Source organism: Erpetoichthys calabaricus, chromosome 2 (genome assembly GCF_900747795.2).
Source record: "Erpetoichthys calabaricus chromosome 2, fErpCal1.3, whole genome shotgun sequence".
Classification (NCBI taxonomy): Eukaryota; Metazoa; Chordata; class Cladistia; order Polypteriformes; family Polypteridae; genus Erpetoichthys; species Erpetoichthys calabaricus.
This window is the reverse complement of record NC_041395.2, coordinates 41,413,857-41,436,899: the sequence shown is the minus strand read 5'-3', so window position 1 is coordinate 41,436,899 and position 23,043 is coordinate 41,413,857. Positions and strand designations below refer to the sequence as shown.

Below are 23,043 nucleotides of genomic sequence, written 5' to 3'. Positions count from 1 at the left end.
GCTGTCTCCTAGACCGATTTTGCCACTGGAGACGATTTGACTGACTCGCAAAAGACAGAGTTGTTAACTTTGATTGAACAGAACACTGATGTTTTTCAGACTTGCCAGGTGTGACTAACCTTGCAGAACATAAAAATCACTACTGAACCCGGTGTTAGAGTACAGATGCACTCATATCGGATTCCGGAAGCGTGACGAAATATTGGGCGAGAGGAAGTCAAACAGATGCTGCCATTGGGTGTGATTCGTGAAAGTAAACGTGACTGGTGCAGTCCGGTCATATTAGTCCCAAAACAAGACAGTTTGGTTCGCTTCTGTATCGATTTCAGGTAAGGTATCTAAATTTGACGCTTATCCAATGCCCCGTGTTGACGAGCTGTTGGAAAAATTGGGTCAGGTGATCTATATCTCCACGCTAGATCTCACGAAAGGTTACTGGCAGCTACCTCTTGAGGCTGGCAGTTGTGAGAAAACAGCATTTGCGACTCCTGATGGATTTTATGAATTTACTAGACTCCCTTTTTGGTCTTCATGGCGCACCTCTAACTTTCTAGTATATGATGGATCAGATCATGCATCCTCATTCTGAATATTCCGGAGCATACCTCGATGATGTTGTGATTTTCAGTAATGATTGGCAAACGCATTTAGAACGTCTTCAAGCTGTCCTTGAAAGCCTGAGACAGGCTGACTTGACAGCTAACCCTAAGAAGTGTAAGTTGGGTATGTCTGAGACTCATTATCTGGGTTATTCAATGGGCAGGAGTTTACTCCAGCCACAATTTAGAAAACTGGAAGAGATGCTTTCTCACCCACGTCCAGAAATACAGAAACAAGTTCGTGCTTTTCTGGGACTTGCTGATTATTACAGAAGATTCATCCCTGACTTCACAAATAGGGCTGCCGATGCTCCTTTGGAGACTTGGAAGGAACAACCACACACCCGCATACTAATGATTGGAAGTGGGATTTGAAACAGGACGTGGTAGCGCTGCTGCCTCATAGTTAGGAGACCCGTGTTCACTTCCCAGGTCCTCCCTGCGTGGAGTTTGCATGTTCACCTCGTGTCTGCGTGGGTTTCCTCCCACAGTCCAAAGACATGCAGGTTAGGTGCATTGGCGATTCTAAATTGTCCTTAGTGTGTGCTTGGTGTGTGGGTGTGTGTGTGCACCCTAAGGTGGGCTGGCGCCCTGCCTGGGGTTTGTTTCCAGCCTTGCGCCCTGTGTTGGCTGGGATTGGCTCCAGCAGACCCCCGTGACCCTGTAGTTAGGATATAGCGGGTTGGATAATGGACGGATGGATGGGCTGCTCCTCTTTCAGATCTTACTAGAGGCAGGAAAAACCGCCCTGTGTTATGGACAAAAATTTGTGAACGTTCCTTTTGTGATCTGAAAACTGCTTTGTCTTCTTATCCGGTTTTGCGGAATCCTGACTTCTCTAAGGATTTTGTTCTACAGACTGACGCGAGTGCATTTGGTGTAGGAGCCGTCCTGTCCCAGGTTTTTGATGGGGAAGAGCACCCTATCACATATTTGAGTAGAAAATTGCTTTCTGGGGAACGCAACTATTTGACTATTGAGAAAGAATGCTTGGCGATTAAATGGGCTGTGGAAGCGCTTCGCTATTACTTATGGGGCCGAAATTTCACATTAGTGACAGATCACGCTCCACTTCAATGGTTATATCGTCAGAAAGATATAAACTCTCGTCTCATGAGATGGTTTTTGGGCTTGCAACCTTATACTTTTACTGTTAGACATCGTCCCAGCTCTGAACACGTTAATGCTGATGTCCTGTCACGCCTGTTTGAACCTGGTTTGGAGAGTTGCTTGATTCACGAAAATGTGAATAAAGCTGACAGAAGGGGTTTAAGCTGGGGGGGCTGAACGCACCCCTAGAGGATACAGACGCTCCTGGGAAAACCCCTCCTAAAAACGCTGACAGACTACCTTCACATTGCTCCCATACTTGCTGGGCTTGCTTGCAGGCTGCTCTATCGTGTGATATGCTTACCCCGCGGTACTCCGCATACTTAAAAGACTGAACAGCACCTGTCAGTTTTGGAATTGATTGTTTTCTTTTCTCTCTCTCTCTCTGACATTCTCTGCTCCTGACGGAACTGTCATCTCTGTCTTGTCATGGAGCACAGTTTAAACTTTTGAAAAAGAGACACGTTTGTTTGCAGTGTTTGAATAAAGTTCCTGTCTCTACAACCTCCTGTGTTTCTGTGCAAATCTGTGACCCAAGCGTGACAATATATATTGGGGACAAATAAACCCATGGGGACAAAAATATATTTTAGCTGGTAATGTTGTGTTGATTGTATATTTGATTGGATTATGTTTCACATACTGTTTTGTACTGTTTTGTAAAAGTGATCTTTACAGTAAGTTCAAAATACAGGGAGATTCTAATGGCCAGGGCCCAGAGTTATTATGTTTTCCTCATGTAATAGCGAAGCGATAAAACCGAAATAAATACACTGCATGCCTTGCTTGATGTATAAACAATCCAATCACATTCCGGGTAAGAAATGGTTGCCTTCTTCTTGCAAACACATATTGACACAGCACTCCATATTGGCAAAAGTATCTGCAAGCAATGATGATGGCAGCAATTTCGTGTTCAAAGTTTCACTGTAATTGTTCCAGTGCACGAGGCTTGTTCTTGTACACTTTTCCTTTCAGCGCTCCCTAAAGGAAGAAATCTGGAGGTGACAGGTCCTGGGAATGAGGTGGCCATAGTCCCTTTGAAATGATCCGATTGCCATTCAATTTGTGCCATGCTGCGAGCTGATGTGTGACAGGTTGCCCCATCTTGCTGGAAATAACCTTCAATGATCCATTTATCAGGAATACTCTGATCTATATTTTGTTTCAATTGCTTCAATAGTGAGACAGTAATATATCATAACTCGGAGCCCCACCTATTAGAGTCATCCTGTACTTAGTTCATTACAAAATAACTAAGATGATGCTCAAATAAATATAATGCAAGAGAGGAATCAGAAGAATGCATCAAACCTTGAAATTTATTTTTAAGGCAACAGCAACCTTGGTCCACTCTCTGTTTAGCTTTCAGAGTTCTCTCTGATTCTTTGCTTCCTGTGTTTAATTTTCTTCTTTGTCCTACCGTGCTTCTTACTTTACTTAGCTTAGCTTTTCAAGATCATTTTGTCCATCCTCTATATACTTTTTTATGTTCCACACATATTTTCTGGCCTGATACAGCCACACTTCAGTTTGTCTCAGAGTTCCTTGCCTTCTGTTACTCATGCTTGTCTCAGCCTGTGTAATCTCTTTTTACTTTCCTGTCAATGAGCTGCCCACAGTTTTCTCAGCTGCTCATTGGCGAAACCACAGACTGAGGCATGAAGTTCCATGAAGCACCTCTATGTATATCCAAAAGTGTTAAAGTGCATTGAAAATAAATTGAACAAAGAACAAAGCTGACATTAATTGATGTTTATATCATAAAATTAAGAAATGTCAGTTCAATGTGCAACAGATGATACCAATTATTTTGATTTTCTTTATGTATACTCAGCTTTAGCTACATTTTTATTTTCATTGATTAACCTCTCTAAAAGAAAACAAAACAAATTTTTCCATTTCATGCAAATATTCAATAATAAAAAGACCAAAAAACCGCTTTGCATCTTTTATGCAATATGTTATATGCTCAAACAGCTTCACAGCAATTAAAAGACATAAATAGTAGTAAAATATTCACATAAAATAATTAATGTCTAATAAAAAATATAGAGCAACAAAGATGGTAAATGAAGCGCATGATATTGAAGGCAAATAAAAACAGACAATAAAACACTAATAAAATTCTCAAGTGACAAAATGTGCTTTTATTCCTGCGTAAAACCTATCCTCTTCTTTTGCTTAACAATTTTTTTATTGACATATTTTGCACAGTAATGATGGATGCTCTAAGAGTTCCCTATAGAACATAAACATTTTAAGAGATGTTGGTATTTTGATAAAAGCGCTAAACAATAAAAAAACTATGAATAAATAAAAAAGAAACTCATAACTTATCTTAAATGAAAACAGACATGAAGCACGTAAACTTTTTTCAGGCTAGTAAAATTGTAGACCGTAAAAGCACACTAAACTGTAAAGCTCATTTCCCAAGAATACTGTAATAACAATTTTCCTTCCTCCTTCTTTGAGTCCTAATTTAAATTTTTGATCATTCATGTTTAAAAAGTTTTTGTTCATCCTGGATGTTTTTCTAATTGCTTTTTCTTTATTGCTTTTCCAGGTGATGGGTTTGGCAATATGCTGATCAGAGGCAATCAGATGTCCCTGTTAGCAATAAAAGTCTCCAGCACTAATCCTGAAGAAGGTTTAGTTGCTCCCATGGCAGGTGAAAGATACTATATAATTTCTTCAGAGATCCCTCGTCTGCATTTGGCTGTCTGACCCCAGTACAATATATGGTACATCTCCAGTTAAGGTACACGGGGGCATCTTTACTACTTTCCCAAGTCCAATTCAAATGACTACTATAGAAGTTAGAAGTTAGAGATATACAATGTCAGTCTATTGCTCAAATCCCATGTCCCTCATTACCTTCTTCTGTTGCTCAAGGTCATTCACTTGGAGCAGTTGCTCTACTATCACCAGAAGTTTGAATTCATATTTGAAGGTTACATTTGTCATCCAGGATATGTGCTATTGCACAGAAATGGTCTGAGCCCCACCAGATACTTCTGACACTGCCTTTTCTAAGAGTGTGTCTGCCAGGTCCAGGGTTTTTTTTAAATGCTATATTTATAACCTTAAGACAGGGACAATGTTTCCCAAAGTGTCAATGTGTTACCTCACTTACCCTTCCCAACCTCATAAACAGTTTTCCAGAACTAACAAGATTCATAAGATCATGTTCTAATCCCAATATGCACATATTTTAAATCAACAAGCTTTATATGCTTACCTATCGCCTTGTTCGTCTTTTGTAATTCTATAAATTAAACACAGAGAGCTTTGCATTACAAACCTAATTCTTTGTGTTGCAGGTCTAAATGCCTTTAAATACCATAGTCCAAAATGGCAAACAGCAACAAATCAAACAAATCTACACAATACATAAGTAAAATGAAAAAAAAGTCCACTAGCAGCTTAGACTGCATATAATGATTTTTATGAAATATAATTACTAGCAGATTAGCTTTAAGCATCTTAGCCATTAGAGTACATGAATGGAATGTAACTTAAAATAATGCAATTTGAAAAATAAAAATTATGGGCTATAATATTAGACTTTTGTAAGTCATTTATCTTAAGTTCAGATAAATTTGCAAGTCATTCATAAGCAAGGCAAAGTCAAATCAAGTTATTTTTAAATATTGTCAGACAGGTCACAAGTCACTAAAATCTTGACTCAAATCTGACTTGGGTCAAGTTATCTGACAACACATGTTTTGACCTCCTCTCTGACTCCAAATAGCAGACCACAGAGACCCCAGAAAGTGTGTATTGTTGTACAGAACATCCTGGATCAGAAGTGGAAAACTTTCAAAAATATTTTGAATCTAAAATACTGCTGGTCCTAGGCATTTCAGATTAGTGATACTCAACCTGTATTTATAAAAGTCCCCATAAAATATGGTTTTAATATCATGATGAAAATATTGTGAAAAGAGTACAAAAACTAGATTATTTTTCCTGCAGCTCATCAATTTCTGAATTTAAAGAAAATTCATATTACTGGTAAACACAATTCATAAGGTCACTAATCTTATATTCCTTTAAAATAACAAAAAATATTACTTAGTAAGGACCATGGTCATCTGTGTATTTATTTCACACAATTTTATGGATTTCATCTGTTTGTGAAAACTACATGATATAATATATAAAGCACCTAAGGTGATAGCTGACAGTATAACATTACTGTTGTTTTTTAATGAAGTTTATGTTTATCATTTATGCATTTAGCACATTTATGCTTTTGTTTTCAAGTTCATGTAATTTTTCAAGTCTAAATGAAACTGCCATACTGACCTTTTATTTGTTCATTTGAATTGATTTCATGGTCTGAAAAAAAAGAACAGTTTTCACATAATTGAAAATTCAAACACGTGATGCAGACAGCTTTTATATTTTTTGATATTTATAATTTTACTTTTCACAAATACTTTTTTTGCCTTAAGCTTCAACATAACCAAGTTACTGGTAACAAACATGTATGATAAAGAAAATGTGTGGCCTGCTTTTCCCTTCCTATGAAATAGTGACAAACAGTATTCTAATACTACTAATATACAAATCTTTAGAAAAAAATATTTGTTAGTGTACTGAAAATGAAATTAAAAGCAAATTCATGATATTTATAAAAAGCATTCATTGTGTCAAAGTGCATTCACTATAATTCAGACCATGCTACTCAGTAATTTCGATCATCCACTCAGAAATCCATAGCCTTCTACTCTCCAACTCCATGTAAAGGGACTATAGCTTCTGAGAACTGAATTGATTTATTAAATCACTATGATATCTCAAAGAAGGCCTGCTCCAGCCGAGTCATCTATGGTGTTTGTTTACTTTTATGGTGCTCCTGTATTTAATTCAGCATTCTTTACATTGATTGTCAGCCAAAATGGACCTCACCTTGCACTACACAAGCAGTGAAATATTCACTGTGGAATCATGTTGAAACCAGTCTTGTAATTAACCATGCACAGTGATTTTTTTAATGTGAAAGTCTTAGCAACCAAGGAGTGTTGAGTTTTAAACAATATCAGTCCTTAAGTGTAACATGCCTTCTGTTTAAAACTCATCATTAGTTGTTTTGAGACATAAATCTAACCTCACACCTCACTCTTAAAGCAAATGTATTCCCATAATTCTCACCCTTTTCAAAGCAAAAACAGTGCTCTGACTTTCTTCTTATTATAACAAGTTAGAAAATGTGGTTCAATATCCATCCATCCATCCATTATCCAACCCGCTATGTCCTAACTACAGGCTCACGGAGGTCTGCTGGAGCCAATCCCAGCCAACAAAGGGCGCAAGGCAGGAAACAAACCCCGGGCAGGGTGCCAGCCCACCGCAGGTGGTTCAATATAAATTTTGTATTTATGTTTTCATTGTGGGTATGCCTTTATTGAATGCAATAAAAATTTTCTATATATAGGTGGAATCCAGTTGTAACAAAATTCATGGAAACATAAAAATATTTTGTTATAATGGAAATATTTTAACAAATATACGGAAAATATTATACTATTGTGACTGGGGTCACCATCTCTAACATCAGTAGTGCAAGGACAACTCCGTAGCTGCTCTGCTGCATCTGGTAAACTGTAAATCAAAGACAAAGTAATTGGTAATCTGCAGGATCAGGCTTACCATGTAATGTGCTTGTCACATGGTCACACAATGTTTAGAACATTTAACAAGGGGCTTTGACCTGGTCTTCCTTTGTCTGCCACTATGGTGATTCTGAGCTGCTGGTGTTCTTCTAATCTGAAGACAGGAGCTAAAGCAGGATGATTGCCATGTTGTGGCTCCTATCTCGTGTACTTGAGTGCTGAAGTAACGGCTCCTAGTTTGAATGAAGTGTTGAGACTGTACCTGCCTTCTCTATACAGTAATAAAGTGCCTGCATTTTCCTTGGAAACCTGGACTAGCCTTTCTGTTTTTCATGCAACTAACCCTGTGACCCAAGCTGACAATACCTGTATAAAAAAACAGCGCTTCTTAAACTGAAAAAATATTTTACTTAAAAATGAGACTTTAGATGTAACTTTTTTTATAGAAATACAAATGGGCTTCTAATTTTTTTCATTCAGGTCCCAACACCCTATCTTTAACTTTGTCTTCTATTTTTTTTTCGATGGATGCTCGGTGGAGCACTGACTCAAAGTACGGCTCGGCTATACCTGTATAATGTGTGGAAGTCAGCCCGGACACAGGCAGGTAGACATGTTTAAAGCACCACCACATGTTTATTATACAACTATTATTTACAAGTTATACACTCACAACCCCAAAACTCCCCCAAAAGTCCAGGCCTCACAATACCAATGCCTTTGCCTCTTCAGGTCCGCCTCCACTCCTCTCCACCAAGACTTCATCCTCTGCACTCCCAACTCCAGCCATTGAATGGAGGGAGGCGGCCCCTTTTATCCCTACCCGGATGTTCTCCAGGTGCCTCCCGATTAGCCTCCACCGGCACTCCCCAGTGTGGCGGAAGTACCGGCTGTGCACCTGGAAGCACTCCGGGTGTCCCTGGTCTTCTTCCCCCCAGCACTTCCGGGTGTGGCGGAAGTGCTCAGGGCCAGGGCTCCATAGGCATTGGGGCACTCCCTGGCGGTGACCACGAGCCCCTATAGGGATGAGCTTCTAAGCTCTGTTCCCGTGGTCCCCAAAGCCACCAGGGCGGTCGCCATCACGTGGTCTGGGGGAGGCATAAGCCCTCCTCCGGTCCTCCTGGGTGTCCCAGCTGTGTACCACCCCCAGCCTCCTGTGACACTGGCACATCGCCAGCAAAGACCTGTCAGGCGGAGAGGCCCGTCCCACGAGGGCAGATTTCCCACGAAGCGGGTCCTACTGCATATTCAGGGTCCGGTCCTGCAACACAACAACAGACAGACAGAGACGCTGCAGCTCAAAAAGCTGTGGCAGCTGCAGAGCTTCCTGGAGGCTCGTCACCGTACCAGGAGGTGGGGAAGCAAGATGGCTGTGGACCGGAAGTCCCTCCCCAAGACAGGCAAGGGATTGGATGGTGTGCCTTGCATGCCCGCCGATGATTGGATGGAGGCAGGACCAAGGAATGTCCATCTCGAGCCGAGGAAGGACCCGATTGGGCCGAGGGAGAGGCCCCACAGGAAGCAGCCGGCGTGTGTGACTGATGGACAGGTAAGTCCATCATCGGCTGACTTTCTGTGCTTGCCGGCGGCTCTGCGCGAGCTGGAGGAGTGCCTTCAGCCTGCAGAGTCACTTTTGCAGGTGTTACGTGCCCTCCAAGAGGAATTGGAAAAGCTGGAGGGGAAGACAGTCACGTCCATGAAGACGCTGCGACAGTGGGTGGATCGGCGCGACGTTGGATCCTTCAGCCAGAGAGGCATGGCGGGGCAGGTGAGTGTAACCAGTCCCGTAAAGAATAAGGGAGACCCCACCAAAAAGACCCGTGATGTGAATGATCAGAATTGAGTAGGGGGGGGCTCCGATAGTCGACGTGACTGTGAGGGGGGAGAGAGCGAGAGGGCAGGCAGGATGCAGGCTGATGAGTGCCGCAGGTCCTAGCGCCCTATGCCTTGAGCCAGCGTCGGTCTCACACCGATCCACAGGGACGCAGACGGAACAGGGTCTATACCTTTCCCATAGGGAGACCCAAACCGTCACGGCGTCCCAGAAATAGAGGAGGAATCGAGGGAAGAGAGCCAGTTCCTCCCATAAGGGCGGACGTGAGCAGAGAAAGGCCGCCCTCTGCGGAGGCAGAGGGAAACCCCAAAGCCAGCGGAGGTGCTAGGGGTGCGAGCAGTCCCTTCGGATGTCCCAACTAGGGGGGCACAGAACCTGCAGAGGGGGTGCCGAAGAGGCAAATCCTGGGGTGCCGGTCGGAGGAGGGCGCGCTGCCTGTGCGAGGCACGAAAGGACGCCAGGTGGTGGTGTCCAGGAGGCATCTCTGACCCTGATTCTGCTTATTGTGTTGCAGGACCGGACCCTGGATACGCTGTAGGACCTGCATCGTGGGAAATCTGCCCTTGCGGGATGGGCCGCTCCGCCCGACGGGTCTTCGCTTGCAATGGGGCACTGTGGTGAGTGGCTGGGGGTGGTGCCCAGCCGGGATGCCCAGGAGGACTGGAGGAGGGCTTACGCCTCCTCCAGACCACGAGGGGGCGACCTCCCTGGTGGCTTTGGGGACCACGGGAACTGAGCTTAGAAGCTCAACCCTATAGGGGACCGTGGTCACCACCAGGGGGCGCCCGAATGCCTGAGGAGCCCTGGCCCTCAGCACTTCCGCCACACCTGGAAGTGCTGGGGGGAAGAAGACCAGGGACACCCGGAATCTAATCGGGAGGCACCTGTAGCACTTCCGGGTGGGGATAAAAGGGGCCGCCTCCCTCCATTCGATGGCTGGAGTCGGGTGGAAGAGGACAGAGCTCCGGAGGAGAGGAGTGGAGGCGGTCAGAGGAAGAGAGAGGCATAGTGAAGAGGCCTGGACTTAGGGGTGATTGGTGCTGCAGCACTGGGTTGTGTGCACCTGTGTAAATATTAATTTGTATAATAAACGTGTTGTGGGTGATTATACGATGTCTGCCTGTCTGTGTCTGGACTGCATACCACAAATGTCACACCTGCACTCTGTCCGAGTCAGTAAATTTCGCAAAAGACTGTGACTTTCTTTTGGTCTAACAAGAAAGATAGCCTGTTGCAGGGTTCCCGAGACTTGGCAAATGTGTAGGTGTGGCATTAAGTATTTTTGGCATCACATTACCAACTTTGGTGGCCATATTTGCTCAAAAAACATTTGTTACACTGAAATGTACATATTGTTAAACCAAAATCTGTTAAAAATGATGTGTGAACATTTGTCCAGGCCAGCAAAAATTATTCGTTATTCAGAAAATATTGTTACATCGGTATTCGCTATAATGGGATGCCACCTGTCTGTGAGCGATCCCCCTAATACCACCAATAACCATGGCTCATCAAACAATCCTAACGACTGCGAATGTCATAATGGATGGAGTGATCTCCTGACTGAGAAGGAGGCTGAATGCTTGCCTGGCTGGGAGGCCATAATGGAAGGACAATATGGATGGAGGCACAACCCAGCCAGGATGACTTTCAGTTCGTGTCCCAGCTGGAGTAGACAGTTAATGGATGGACTGGGGGAGATAGTTCATCAAGGACAATATAATCCCCAGTGTGAGAGATAGTAGTGTTCCTTTGGCTCTGTCCCTGTTTTGACACCCGCTGGGTTGCCTGGGACTTATAGTTTTGAAGGGTGGCCATGTCAGGGTCTATGGTTGCTAGAAAAGAGCCTCCTTGTTTAATGCAACTTCCCTATAACTCATAAGTGCTTTCAACATGCATTGTCATGACACTAGAAGTACTCCTGGGTCCAACAAAAAAGAAGGTGTCTTCCTTCACTTAGGGAGTCAGAATTGGGAGGCAGAGGACAACATTCACTAAGGGGTGAAGGAGACAACAAAGTACTATTCCGGCGTATTGTTGGAAGTAAGCCTATCAAGGTATTGTCATTTAATAAAACAATGCTATCCTACCTTGGATTTGGGTCTGAGGTGGTTGTGTCAGGTGTTGTGGGCTCTGGGACGACCGCTAGTGATCACACCACTAATAAGATTTTTTTAGGGGAAGTACTGCACTAATCAGTACGATTCTTCACTCTCTACACCACTCTTCAAGAATGCAAAACAAGTTTTCAGGATGGACAGATATTGTGAATAACCAATAACTACCAATAATTATTATAATAACCAATAATTATCTTTGTAATCTAATGCATGTTAAAAATAAGTCTAGGGAGACGGCACATAATTTTCAAATCAATGAAAGGAACAGATAGATACTGAAGTAGAAATGACACATAAAACCTTGTATCAAATAATTCCAAATGTTTTAATGATGAACTTTAGTTTTCTTTTTCTCGTTTTTATCTATGGTTAACACTTCAGTTTTGCCAATTTAAGTGATTTTATTAAATTACTTTGGAAATGTTCATACTGCTGCGGTGGGCTGGCACCCTGCCCAGGGTTTGTTTCCTGCCTTGCGCCCTGTGTTGGCTGGGATTGGCTCCAGCAGACCCCCGTGACCCTATAGTTCGGATATAGCTGGTTGGATAATGGATGGATGGATGGATGTTCATACTGACCTTTATTTAGAGGCTTCTGTTCTTCATCTAATCCTCCTAAAAGCAAACAAAAAATGAGTTAAGATTTATAAATAAAGAATAAAGTATTTATTAAATCTATATTTTATTTATTTCTGTATACATTTTAAATAAAAGACTGTCAAAAATAAACATGTGATGATATACAAGTTAAAAATATATATATAAATTAGAATTGCTTTGTTTAATTTATTATTTTCTGAATACTGTGTTGTACTATTAATAGTAACAAGCCTTTCAAAGACTATTTTTAAGGAAATTTGTACTTTATTTTTTTGAAATACTGCTCAAGTCACTACTTGAACTGTGTTAATAACAAAAATAAGAGAAATAGATAATGAAAGTTTTCCATATATGTACTATATTTCTACAAGCATACCATTTGTATTTAATACTGAACATCTGTTATAACAACAGCTCAAATCATTCACAAAATGGCTAAAATGCAAAATCAGGGCAACTCCCGGTGAGCCTAAACTGTGAGGATGTCATTTAACAACACATGTAGGAATAAACAGATTTTGGCAAATAGACCTTAATGAAACACTTGTACTATCCAGCAATTAAACAATAGTTACACTCAGTTCTCATATACATGGGGAGAACATGCAAACTCCACACAGACACTGACCCAGCTAGCAATCAAACTGAACTTGCGGCACCATGTTATGATTATTATTATTCAATGCAAATTCTATGCAAAGCTTTAGAAAAAAAATGTTTGTTAGTGTGCTGAAATTGAAACACAGTATAAATGTAAATACATGCTGTTTATAAAAAACATCCGTTGTATCAAAGTGCTTCCCCTACAATTAAAATCGGTGGAGAGGCCGCTCAGTAACTTCCACCCAGTAATCTATAGCCCTCAGTTTCCCAACTCTGTGTAAAGGGATTGCGTCATCCAAGAACTGAATTAATTTATTAAATCACTATGAAATCTCAAAGGAGGTATGCTCCAACCAAGTGGGATACATAGCTTAGAGAATCGGGAGGCAGAGGACAGCACTCTAGTAAAACAGCGCCATTCTCCTTTGAATTTATATCTGAGGTGGTTGTGTGTGGAGTTCTGGACTCTGGGATGCCCTCTAGTGATTACACCACTAATAAGGATTTGGTAGGGGAAGTACAGCATTAATCAGTGCAATTCATCACTTTCCAGATCACTCTTCTAGAATGCAAAACACGTTTTCACGATGGACAGGTATTGTGAATAGCCAATAATTACCAATAATTATTATAATAACCAATAATTATTTTCTTAACCCACTGCATGTTAAAAATAAGTCTAGTGTGACTGCACATAATTTTCAAATCAATGAAAGGGCTTGAACAGGTAGATATTGAAGTAGAAATGACACATAAAACCTTGTATCAGATAATTCAAAATGTTTTATTGATGAAATTTAGTTTTCTTTATCTCATTTTTATCTATGGTTAGCACTTCACTTTTGGCAAATTAAGTGCAAGTGATTTTATTAAATTACTTTAAAATGTTCAAACTGACACTTCATTTAGAGGCTGCTGTTCTACTTTTAATTCCCCTAAAAGCAAACAAAAAATTAGTTCAGATTTATAAATAAAGAATATTAAGGATTAAGTAAATAAAATATAAATTTAATACTATATACATTTTAAATAAAAGATTGTGAAAAATAAACATTATGATATACAAATTAAAAATACTCTTATCTATATAAATCAAATTGCATTGTTTTCTTTATTATTTTCTGAATGCTGTGTTGTACTATTACTGGTAACAAGCTAACAAAAAACTAAAGCAAAATGTGCATATCTTACGAAGAAATACTTCTCTTTTTCTTTTTAAGTTATATAACTGATCCAGATAACACTGAAATCATCAAGATGGTTAAGTTGGCTAATGATCCTGGTAGAAAATCTAGAATATACAAAATCATTACAGGAGAACATTTCAGAATTTACTCTTCAACATACAGCATATGTGGCTGATGAAGCTTGAAATAAAGGTTTTGCATATAGCAGCAATGGATGGGATTACACAATACGAGGATCTGATACTTGAAAGTATGCCTCATGAGAAGGGCTTAGGAGTCAGAACTGACTGGTCACTACCGTCATCCTGGCAATGTACAAAGGTGATTAAGAAGGCTAAGAAATTATTAAATTAAATACACTCTTTAGTACTTTGTGCATTATTATAAACACTTCTTGACCTATTCTAACAAATTGCTTACAATGACTGCCACTTTTAAGAAAGAAAACTGAATTATTCTGCAATTTGTATTTCAACATGTTTGTAGTCCTCATATGTATGGATTGGCTAAACACATTTTTGTGCTATTTGCGTATATTTCTTTGTTATCCTACAGCTTGTGTGGCTGGCAAACTTTAATATGGTGCTCCATGTTTTCAAGATGGCCACAGTCCTGTCCACCATAAAACAGTTGTAGTCACCCTGCTTAGCAGTTGTGCAGTGCTGCATGGACTGGCATACGTCTTTACACAAACAGTAGAGCCTAATGACAGACAGACTTACCAGTTTCTTCATCTTTCTTCTTCATCCCACGTTTTACTTAAATGAGAAAGGAAAGATTACTTTTAAAAACAAAATTTTAAAAAATCTGTATATTTTACTTGCCTCAGATTAGCCTAATAATTCTTCTAAATAGTGTCATCTGTCATCTTTATTGATCTTTCTTATTAATTTCAACATCTATTATCAGATGTTTAAGAAGCAAGACAAATAAGGCTAAACACTGTGGTCAACAGATAGAACACAAATTAAATTAACAAATAAATGAAGATTTTCCTTTAGCTGTTAATACTTAATTAGAAGAATGCATAAGGATGTCTGTTTGAAATACAGTATACACATAATCAGTGATTCATTTCTCTAAGTTAAATGTGTTACTGCTGAAGATCTGCTTATGATTTCTGTTCCAATATATTGCTATGTTAAATGAGGTAGACAGTCACAAAAAGAGTCAATAATCCTGTGCATTGCAAGAGACAAACTGGCAGCTAGTTGTGTCACATCAGACAAAGGGAATAATATTTGTTATAAAAAATGGATGGACTGATCTGTACATTTTTGAAAAAGGATGTTTTAAAAATTCTGAAGATGAAGATAGATAAAGTGGGCCCAACTGTTGAGATGTCAGAAACACTGAAGGTGGCCGAAGGTCACGGATTTGAATGGCTAACAGGTCTGTGCAACACAACTGTGTGTGAGGGGAGGATTCCTGAGGGCTGGCATATACAAAAGAAGTGGCGATCCATTAGAGTGTGGGTCATACTGGGTGATCAAGCTTTTGTAGCAGCTAATTGAAGGTATTCAGAGAGTACTAGAGAAAACTGTTGATCAAAAAGTTAGCAAAATGAAGTTTGGTTTTAAGTTTGGGAAGAAAACAACAGATGTTTTTAAAATAATGTAGGAAAAGTCTCAGGGAAAGGAAAAAAAGTGTACTGTATTAAGTATTTGTAAATTGGACAATTCAAGATTTTTCCTCTCAGCCAAACTCTGGAATCACTTTTGTGGGACACAAGGCACAAACATTCCATACCAAATCTAGTGTCTGTGAATCTAAGCTCTCAGTAACCTTTAAAGGGCCAGGTCTCTAATGAATACAGTCTGTACAGTTAAATTTTCAGCCTGGCCCCATGCTTAATGGTCTAGAGGTTTCCTAGCCTCTGCCATACAGTAACTACCATATATACTCGCGGATAAGTTCTCCCGCGGATAAGTCGGAACTTGATTTTACAGTATAATTTCAGGTATTTTATAATGTCGGTCATATAAGTTGAATGTGGAAAGCGTATGCTCTTGGTACAAGGGATAATGATATGCTAACACCCACTTGAGAGAGTAACCACGGAGCACAATGCCTTTTTTTTCTATGTGGGTGCAGCATGAAGCTGGTTTTAAATTAAATGTCGTTGAAGTAGCGAAAGAAATTAGAAACTGCGCTGCTGCAACAAAATTCGATGCATATGAGAAACTGATGCAAGATTGGAGGAGGCAAGTAGATGTTAAAAAAAAACATTAAGTGTCGTATTTTTGAACGAGCGTATAAGTCGGGTCTGATTTTATGATCGATTTTTCAGGTTTCATGACCGGACTTACAGTATATGTGAGTATATACAGTATATACCTCTACTGTCTAAGGAAGTAAACTGATTCCTCTCTTTGTAGAGATGACCCCATGTTGTCACCTACCATCCAGAACATTGTGCAACATTTTACCTTGCCCTTTTTGAACTTTCTTCCACTATGAGCAGAGAGCTGGGCATCCCTGACATTTTCTGTTTAAACTAAGGCAGCATTTCTTAAATCAGAATCAGAATCAGAAAACTTTATTAATCCCGAAGGATATTACAGTGGAACCTCTATATACGAGTTTAATTCGTTCCAGCACTGAGCTTGTATAGCGAATTTCTCGTATCTAGAACAAACTTCCCCATTGAAAATAATGGAAATCCAGTTAATCCGTTCCGCACCCCAAATATATTAACATAAAAATCAATTTTCCTAACAAATAACACTGATAAATTATATATACTGTAGTCTACCTTTAATAAATAACACTGGTAAATAATATAACTGATTATTAAAAGAATCAAAACAGGTGTCCAAAGTGCAGTAGAGCATTCAATAAATCTTTAAATAAATAATCCTTAAAACAGTTGTGAAGTGGAGGTTTAAAATACACAAGAATAACAATCCTTTAACACGAGGTTAAAACGTCAAAAGGATGCAGTCTTTAAAAAACAGATGACAATCCCCGGTGCTTCTTCTCTGTTAGCGTCTCACCTGCGGGCTCTGCAACAGGCGAGACACTCTTAATGCAGCTGACCTTCTCTACACCGTCCTGCTTCAGCTGTTTGGCTCGCCTGTTCAGCTCACTGTTCAGCTACACGTGAGCCTGCACTCGCTCGCTCGCTCTCCCGCACCGCCTGCCTGCCTTCGCGCGCGCGCGCGCTCTCTCTCTCTCTCTCTCTTTCTCTCTCTCTCTCTCTCTCTTTTCTTTTACTTCTTCTCCCCCTTAACTGGCTCGCGCTTCTCTATATAGCTGCAGCCCATCAGCCACAGGAACAATCATGGATGTTGGCAGTTTCCTACCTGTGCACTTAAGTGAGAAACGCAGACACCGCAGATCGCGGCTCGCAACTGCTACCACGCCCCCTCGCTAAGCCGCGAGCTATACCCACAGCCTGGCTCGTGGCTCGTTACGCGAGCCAATGCTCGCATTTAGATCTGAATTTTTCGCTCATACTTTCCTCGTATTTTGAATTTCTCGTATACAGAGGTGATCGTATCTCGAGGTTCCACTGTACTTATGTTACAACTGTACAGATAGACAAAGGCACAAGTAATGATGAGCAAATATAAAAAATAAACATATAAAGTAAAATAGAAAATAAATATCAAAATAAACTAAACTATAATAAATCCTCATTTACTTCTGTTGGTGCCCAAGCCATTGCATTTCCAGGGCACTTTAAGTGACAGAGTCTATTACAGTGATCCCTCGCTATATCGTGCTTCGTCTTTCGTGGCTTCACTCCATCGCGGATTTTAAATGTAAGCATATGTGAATATATATCGCGGATTTTTCAAGGATGTCTGCGGTCTACAGTACGTGTGCTTCCTCAGTTGATTTGCCCATTTGAATTCAAACAAGGGACGCATTTGAATTCAAACAAGGGACGCTATTGGTGGATGGCTGAGAAGCTACCCAATCAGAGCACGCGGTTAAGTTCCTGTGTGCTGCTGATTGGCTCAGCGACGGAGTGCTGCATTAACCAGGAAGTCTAATCGCACTCATTCAGCATTAACGTACCCTTGCTACTGCTTCACAATCGCTAACAGAACAGTTGTGCAGTGCTGCATGGACTGGCATACGTCTTTACACAAACAGTAGAGCCTAATGACAGACAGACTTACCAGTTTCTTCATCTTTCTTTTTCATCCTACGTTTTACTTAAATGAGAAAGGAAAGATTACTTTTAAAAACAAAATTTTAAAAAATCTGTATATTTTACTTGCCTCAGATTAGCCTAATAATTCTTCTAAATAGTGTCATCTGTCATCTTTATTGATCTTTCTTATTAATTTCAACATCTATTATCAGATGTTTAAGAAGCAAGACAAATAAGGCTAAACACTGTGGTCAACAGATAGAACACAAATTAAATTAACAAATAAATGAAGATTTTCCTTTAGCTGTTAATACTTAATTAGAAGAATGCATAAGGATGTCTGTTTGAAATACAGTATACACATAATCAGTGATTCATTTCCCTAAGTTAAATGTGTTACTGCTGAAGATCTGCTTATGATTTCTGTTCCAATATATTGCTATGTTAAATGAGGTAGACAGTCACAAAAAGAGTCAATAATCCTGTGCATTGCAAGAGACAAACTGGCAGCTAGTTGTGTCAAATCAGACAAAGGGAATAATATTTGTTATAAAAAATGGATGGACTGATCTGTACATTTTTGAAAAAGGATGTTTTAAAAATTCTGAAGATGAAGATAGATAAAGTGGGCCCAACTGTTGAGATGTCAGAAACACTGAAGGTGGCCGAAGGTCACGGATTTGAATGGCTAACAGGTCTGTGCAACACAACTGTGTGTGAGGGGAGGATTCCTGAGGGCTGGCATATACAAAAGAAGTGGCGATCCATTAGAGTGTGGGTCATATTGGGTGATCAAGCTTTTGTAGCAGCTAATTGAAGGTATTCAGAGAGTACTAGAGAAAACTGTTGATCAAAAAGTTAGCAAAATGAAGTTTGGTTTTAAGTTTGGGAAGAAAACAATAGATGTTTTTAAAATAATGTAGGAAAAGTCTCAGGGAAAGGAAAAAAAGTGTACTGTATTAAGTATTTGTAAATTGGACAATTCAAGATTTTTCCTCTCAGCCAAACTCTGGAATCACTTTTGTGGGACACAAGGCACAAACGTTCCATACCAAATCTAGTGTCTGTGAATCTAAGCTCTCAGTAACCTTTAAAGGGCCAGGTCTCTAATGAATACAGTCTGTACAGTTAAATTTTCAGCCTGGCCCCATGCTTAATGGTCTAGAGGTTTTCTAGCCTCTGCCATACAGTAACTACCATATATACTCGCGGATAAGTTCTCCCGCGGATAAGTCGGAACTTGATTTTACAGTATAATTTCAGGTATTTTATAATGTCGGTCATATAAGTTGAATGTGGAAAGCGCATGCTCTTGGTACAAGGGATAATGATATGCTAACACCCAGTTGAGAGAGTAATCACGGAGCACAATGCCTTTTTTTTCTATGTGGGTGCGGCACGAAGCTGGTTTTAAATTAAATGTTGTTGAAGTAGCGAAAGAAATTAGTAACTGCGCTGCTGCAACAAAATTCGATGCATATGAGAAACTGATGCAAGATTGGAGGAGGCAAGTAGATGTTAAAAAAAAACATTACGTGTCGTATTTTTGAACGAGCGTATAAGTCGGGTCTGATTTTATGATCGATTTTTCAGGTTTCATGACCGGACTTACAGTATATGTGAGTATATACAGTATATACCTCTACTGTCTAAGGAAGTAAACTGATTCCTCTCTTTGTAGAGATGACCCCATGTTGTCACCTACCATCCAGAACATTGTGCAACATTTTACCTTGCCCTTTTTGAACTTTCTTCCACTATGAGCAGAGAGCTGGGCATCCCTGACATTTTCTGTTTAAACTAGAGCAGCATTTCTTAAATCAGAATCAGAATCAGAAAACTTTATTAATCCCGAAGGATATTACTTATGTTACAACTGTACAGATAGACAAAGGCACAAGTAATGATGAGCAAATATAAAAAATAAACATATAAAGTAAAATAGAAAATAAATATCAAAATAAACTAAACTACAATAAATCCTCATTTACTTCTGTTGGTGCCCAAGCCATTGCATTTCCAGGGCACTTTAAGTGACAGAGTCTATTACAGTGATCCCTCGCTATATCGTGCTTCGTCTTTTGCGGCTTCACTCCATCGCGGATTTTAAATGTAAGCATATGTGAATATATATCGCGGATTTTTCAAGGCTTCGCGGATGTCTGCGGTCTACAGTACGTGTGCTTCCTCAGTTGATTTGCCCATTTGAATTCAAACAAGGGACGCATTTGAATTCAAACAAGGGACGCTATTGGTGGATGGCTGAGAAGCTACCCAATCAGAGCACGCGGTTAAGTTCCTGTGTGCTGCTGATTGGCTTAGCGACGGAGTGCTGCATTAACCAGGAAGTCTAATCTCACTCATTCAGCATTAACGTACCCCTGCTACTGCTTCACAATCGCTAACAGAAGATGCAAATGATTGCAGAAAAGGTAAAAGTTTTGGATATGCTGAAGGATGGAAACAGCTACATCTCTGCAGAACACCATTACAGCATCAATGAGTCCACGATTCTTTTTATTTAAAAAGGAGGAAAAGCATATAAGATCTACAGGGCGCAAAACGAGTTGCAAGTGGACGTCATAAGGCAGTAGTCTGGATGGAATCTGCTTTAGGGATTTGGATTGAAGAGTGATGGAAGAAGAACAACGGCGGTGCTAAACAGTCGCCTGAAGAGGCTCCTTTAGAAGAGCTGTAACGCTATCCTTTGTTGTGCAGTAAAATTAAACTCATCGTTATCGGACAAGTCGTCGTGTCATTGTTGGTGAGTAACCATAATTAATTATTTACGTTCAGTACTTATTACATGTACATAGATTAGTGTCACTGTACACACATTTTACTGTATACAATTTTTCTTGCATTGTACGTATTTATTGCTGGTGGCCTGTCTGTTGTAATGGCTGTAACATATGTGATATCGGAGACGCTCGATATCTTTAAAATAATATTTAGGTTTTACTGTATGTAAAGTGTGTTTATATACATAATTTCAACGAATCTTACCTAATATCTAAGAGAATACAAAGGGTTTATGCTGTATAATTGTGCGTGAAATGTTTATAATAGTGTGGGAGAGTTTATAAGGGCTTAAAATATATAAAAATAACCATATAAACATATGGTTTCTACTTCGCGGATTTTCTTATTTCGCGGGTGGCTCTGGAATGCAACCCCCGCGATGGAGGAGGGATTACTGTATACTATAGCTCTTGTTTTGCCAGTATGGGTCTCTTTCACTTCCTCAGGTCTTTCACTGGATTATCCCTTGACAAGGTGGTGCTGCCTTTGCTCCAGTAACTTCTTGACAGCAAATCACCACAAATTTACTCACAGAAGATACAACAAGATTAGCAACACGTCTGACAATTGTAGCTTGTTCACTCCTTTCACGTCTGTCTGCAACCCTCCACCACTTCCAACCTCAATTTCCTTGACTGCTGATGACTTTCCAATCTTTATTCAGGAAAATGTGTCATTAGCAGTCAATTCTCACCACTCCCTTTGGCAAGTCTGCTTCCTCCTGAAAATACCAACATTCTTATTTTACTCCCCTCTCTCCACCACTGACATTTCCAACCTCCTCTCTAGTCATCACACTACCTGTTCAATTGACCCCATTCTGCCACATCCCCTCCTGGCTAACTCTGCCCCACTAATTTCCATAGTTACACACATCATCAATACCTCACTCAGTGCAGGCACTTATCATATATTTTTCAAACAGGTCCTAATAACTCCTCTTTTCAAGAAGCCCACATTTGACTCTCATGTCTATCTAAAACATTGGAATGTGCTGTCTCTAACTAGGTCTCTTCATTTGTTCTACAGAATAGACTCCTAATCAAGCAGCTATACTTTCTGTTGTTAACACATTACAGTAGGCTAGAGCTACCAACATGTCATCTGTCCTAATCCTGCTTGATCTCTCCTGCACCTTTGACACAATCAACCAGCAGATCCTCCTTGCCACCCTCTCTGACCTTGGCATCAATTGGCCTGCTCTCAGGTGGTTTGAATCCTATCTCTTGGGTAGATCCTACGGTGTGCCTTTTTTTTTTAAATTTTATTGATTTTATTGCAATCATTCCATACAAATAGATCGATTTTTTACAAAAAATAGGATTGAAAACAAATCAACTCAACAGTGTGTCTTGGTTTTGATAGTATCAAGTGTGCTCCAGGCAAGCATGGGAGTGTACCAAGGATTAAGGCTGAGCTCTCTCCTCTTGTCTATATTCACATTTTCATTAAGCCCTATCATCTAGTCCCATAGTTTTTCTTAACAGTACCATGCTGATGATATGCAGCTGTACCATTCATTTCATACAGAGGACCACACGGTATCAGCTAGAATCTCTGTATGTCTCACTGATATTCCAAACTGGATTAAGCAACACCATCTAACACCAATCTAACATAGAATGCAATACAAATCCTGGTCCAGGCTTTGGACTTGCTACGTCTGGACTACTGAAACTCTGCATATGTCACCAAGGTGAGGCTTTTATAGTTTTACCTTTTTATATTAGCTTTTATTTCTATATTTTTTCTGCCCTTACTTGGAAATTCAGTTTAGTTTTAGTTTTCCTTCCTCATGTATTTTAGTTTTAATTTAGTTTTTATTTCACAAAGACATTTCTATTTTACTGCGGGGGGCTGGCGCCCTGCCTGGGTTTGTTACCAGCCTTGCGCCCTGTGTTGGCTGGGATTGGCTCCAGAAGATCCCCATGACCCTGCAGTTAGGATATAGTGGGTTGGATAATGGATGGATGGATGGATTTCTATTTTATTTTTAAATCTATTAGATTAAGTTTTAGATTTAGTAATTATGGTATGTTTAAAGAGTTACTATGGAGTTTAGTTTTGTGTCACAATCAGACAGAACTGTACAGTTAACGAGTTTGGATATAATATGAGCTTAATGTTAGTGGAAGCTTACTACACCAAATGGTTTACTATCTGGTTTTGTTTTTGTCTGATAAAAACAATCATACAGTAATCAAAACCAGATATTGAATATGAACAATTTTATACAATGTTTAAATTTTTAAAATATTTTTTATGTCATTTGTGCTAAACAATTGTGCACTGACTGTATTGCCTTTTATTGCCCAGAATGGGCCAATCTGTAGTGAAATTTGTAATGAAAGGTTTGAGGGTTTTTTACTCTAAATGTCTACAGCACACAGCATATCCTGCTTCAAGATAATGTTCTGTCACACATGAGCAATTAGGGGGCAGCTAAAGGACCCGACGAGCCGT

General features: G+C 39.9%; 1 protein-coding gene across 4 annotated transcripts in view; it reads right to left on the bottom strand.

Moving 5' to 3' along the window:
- LOC114643433 (butyrophilin subfamily 1 member A1-like) overlaps nt 1-23,043 on the bottom strand; it is a 152,228-nt gene that overhangs the window by 91,637 nt on the left and 37,548 nt on the right. For all 4 annotated transcript variants that reach the window (XM_051922327.1, XM_051922328.1, XM_028792014.2 and 1 more), the window contains exons 6-10: nt 17,804-17,839; nt 14,396-14,431; nt 11,863-11,898; nt 6,021-6,053; nt 4,951-4,977 (exon numbers count right to left, since the gene is read on the bottom strand). In XM_051922327.1, coding sequence (XP_051778287.1) covers nt 4,951-4,977; nt 6,021-6,053; nt 11,863-11,898; nt 14,396-14,431; nt 17,804-17,839 — 168 coding nt within the window. The remainder of the gene's footprint in view (nt 1-4,950; nt 4,978-6,020; nt 6,054-11,862; nt 11,899-14,395; nt 14,432-17,803; nt 17,840-23,043) is intronic.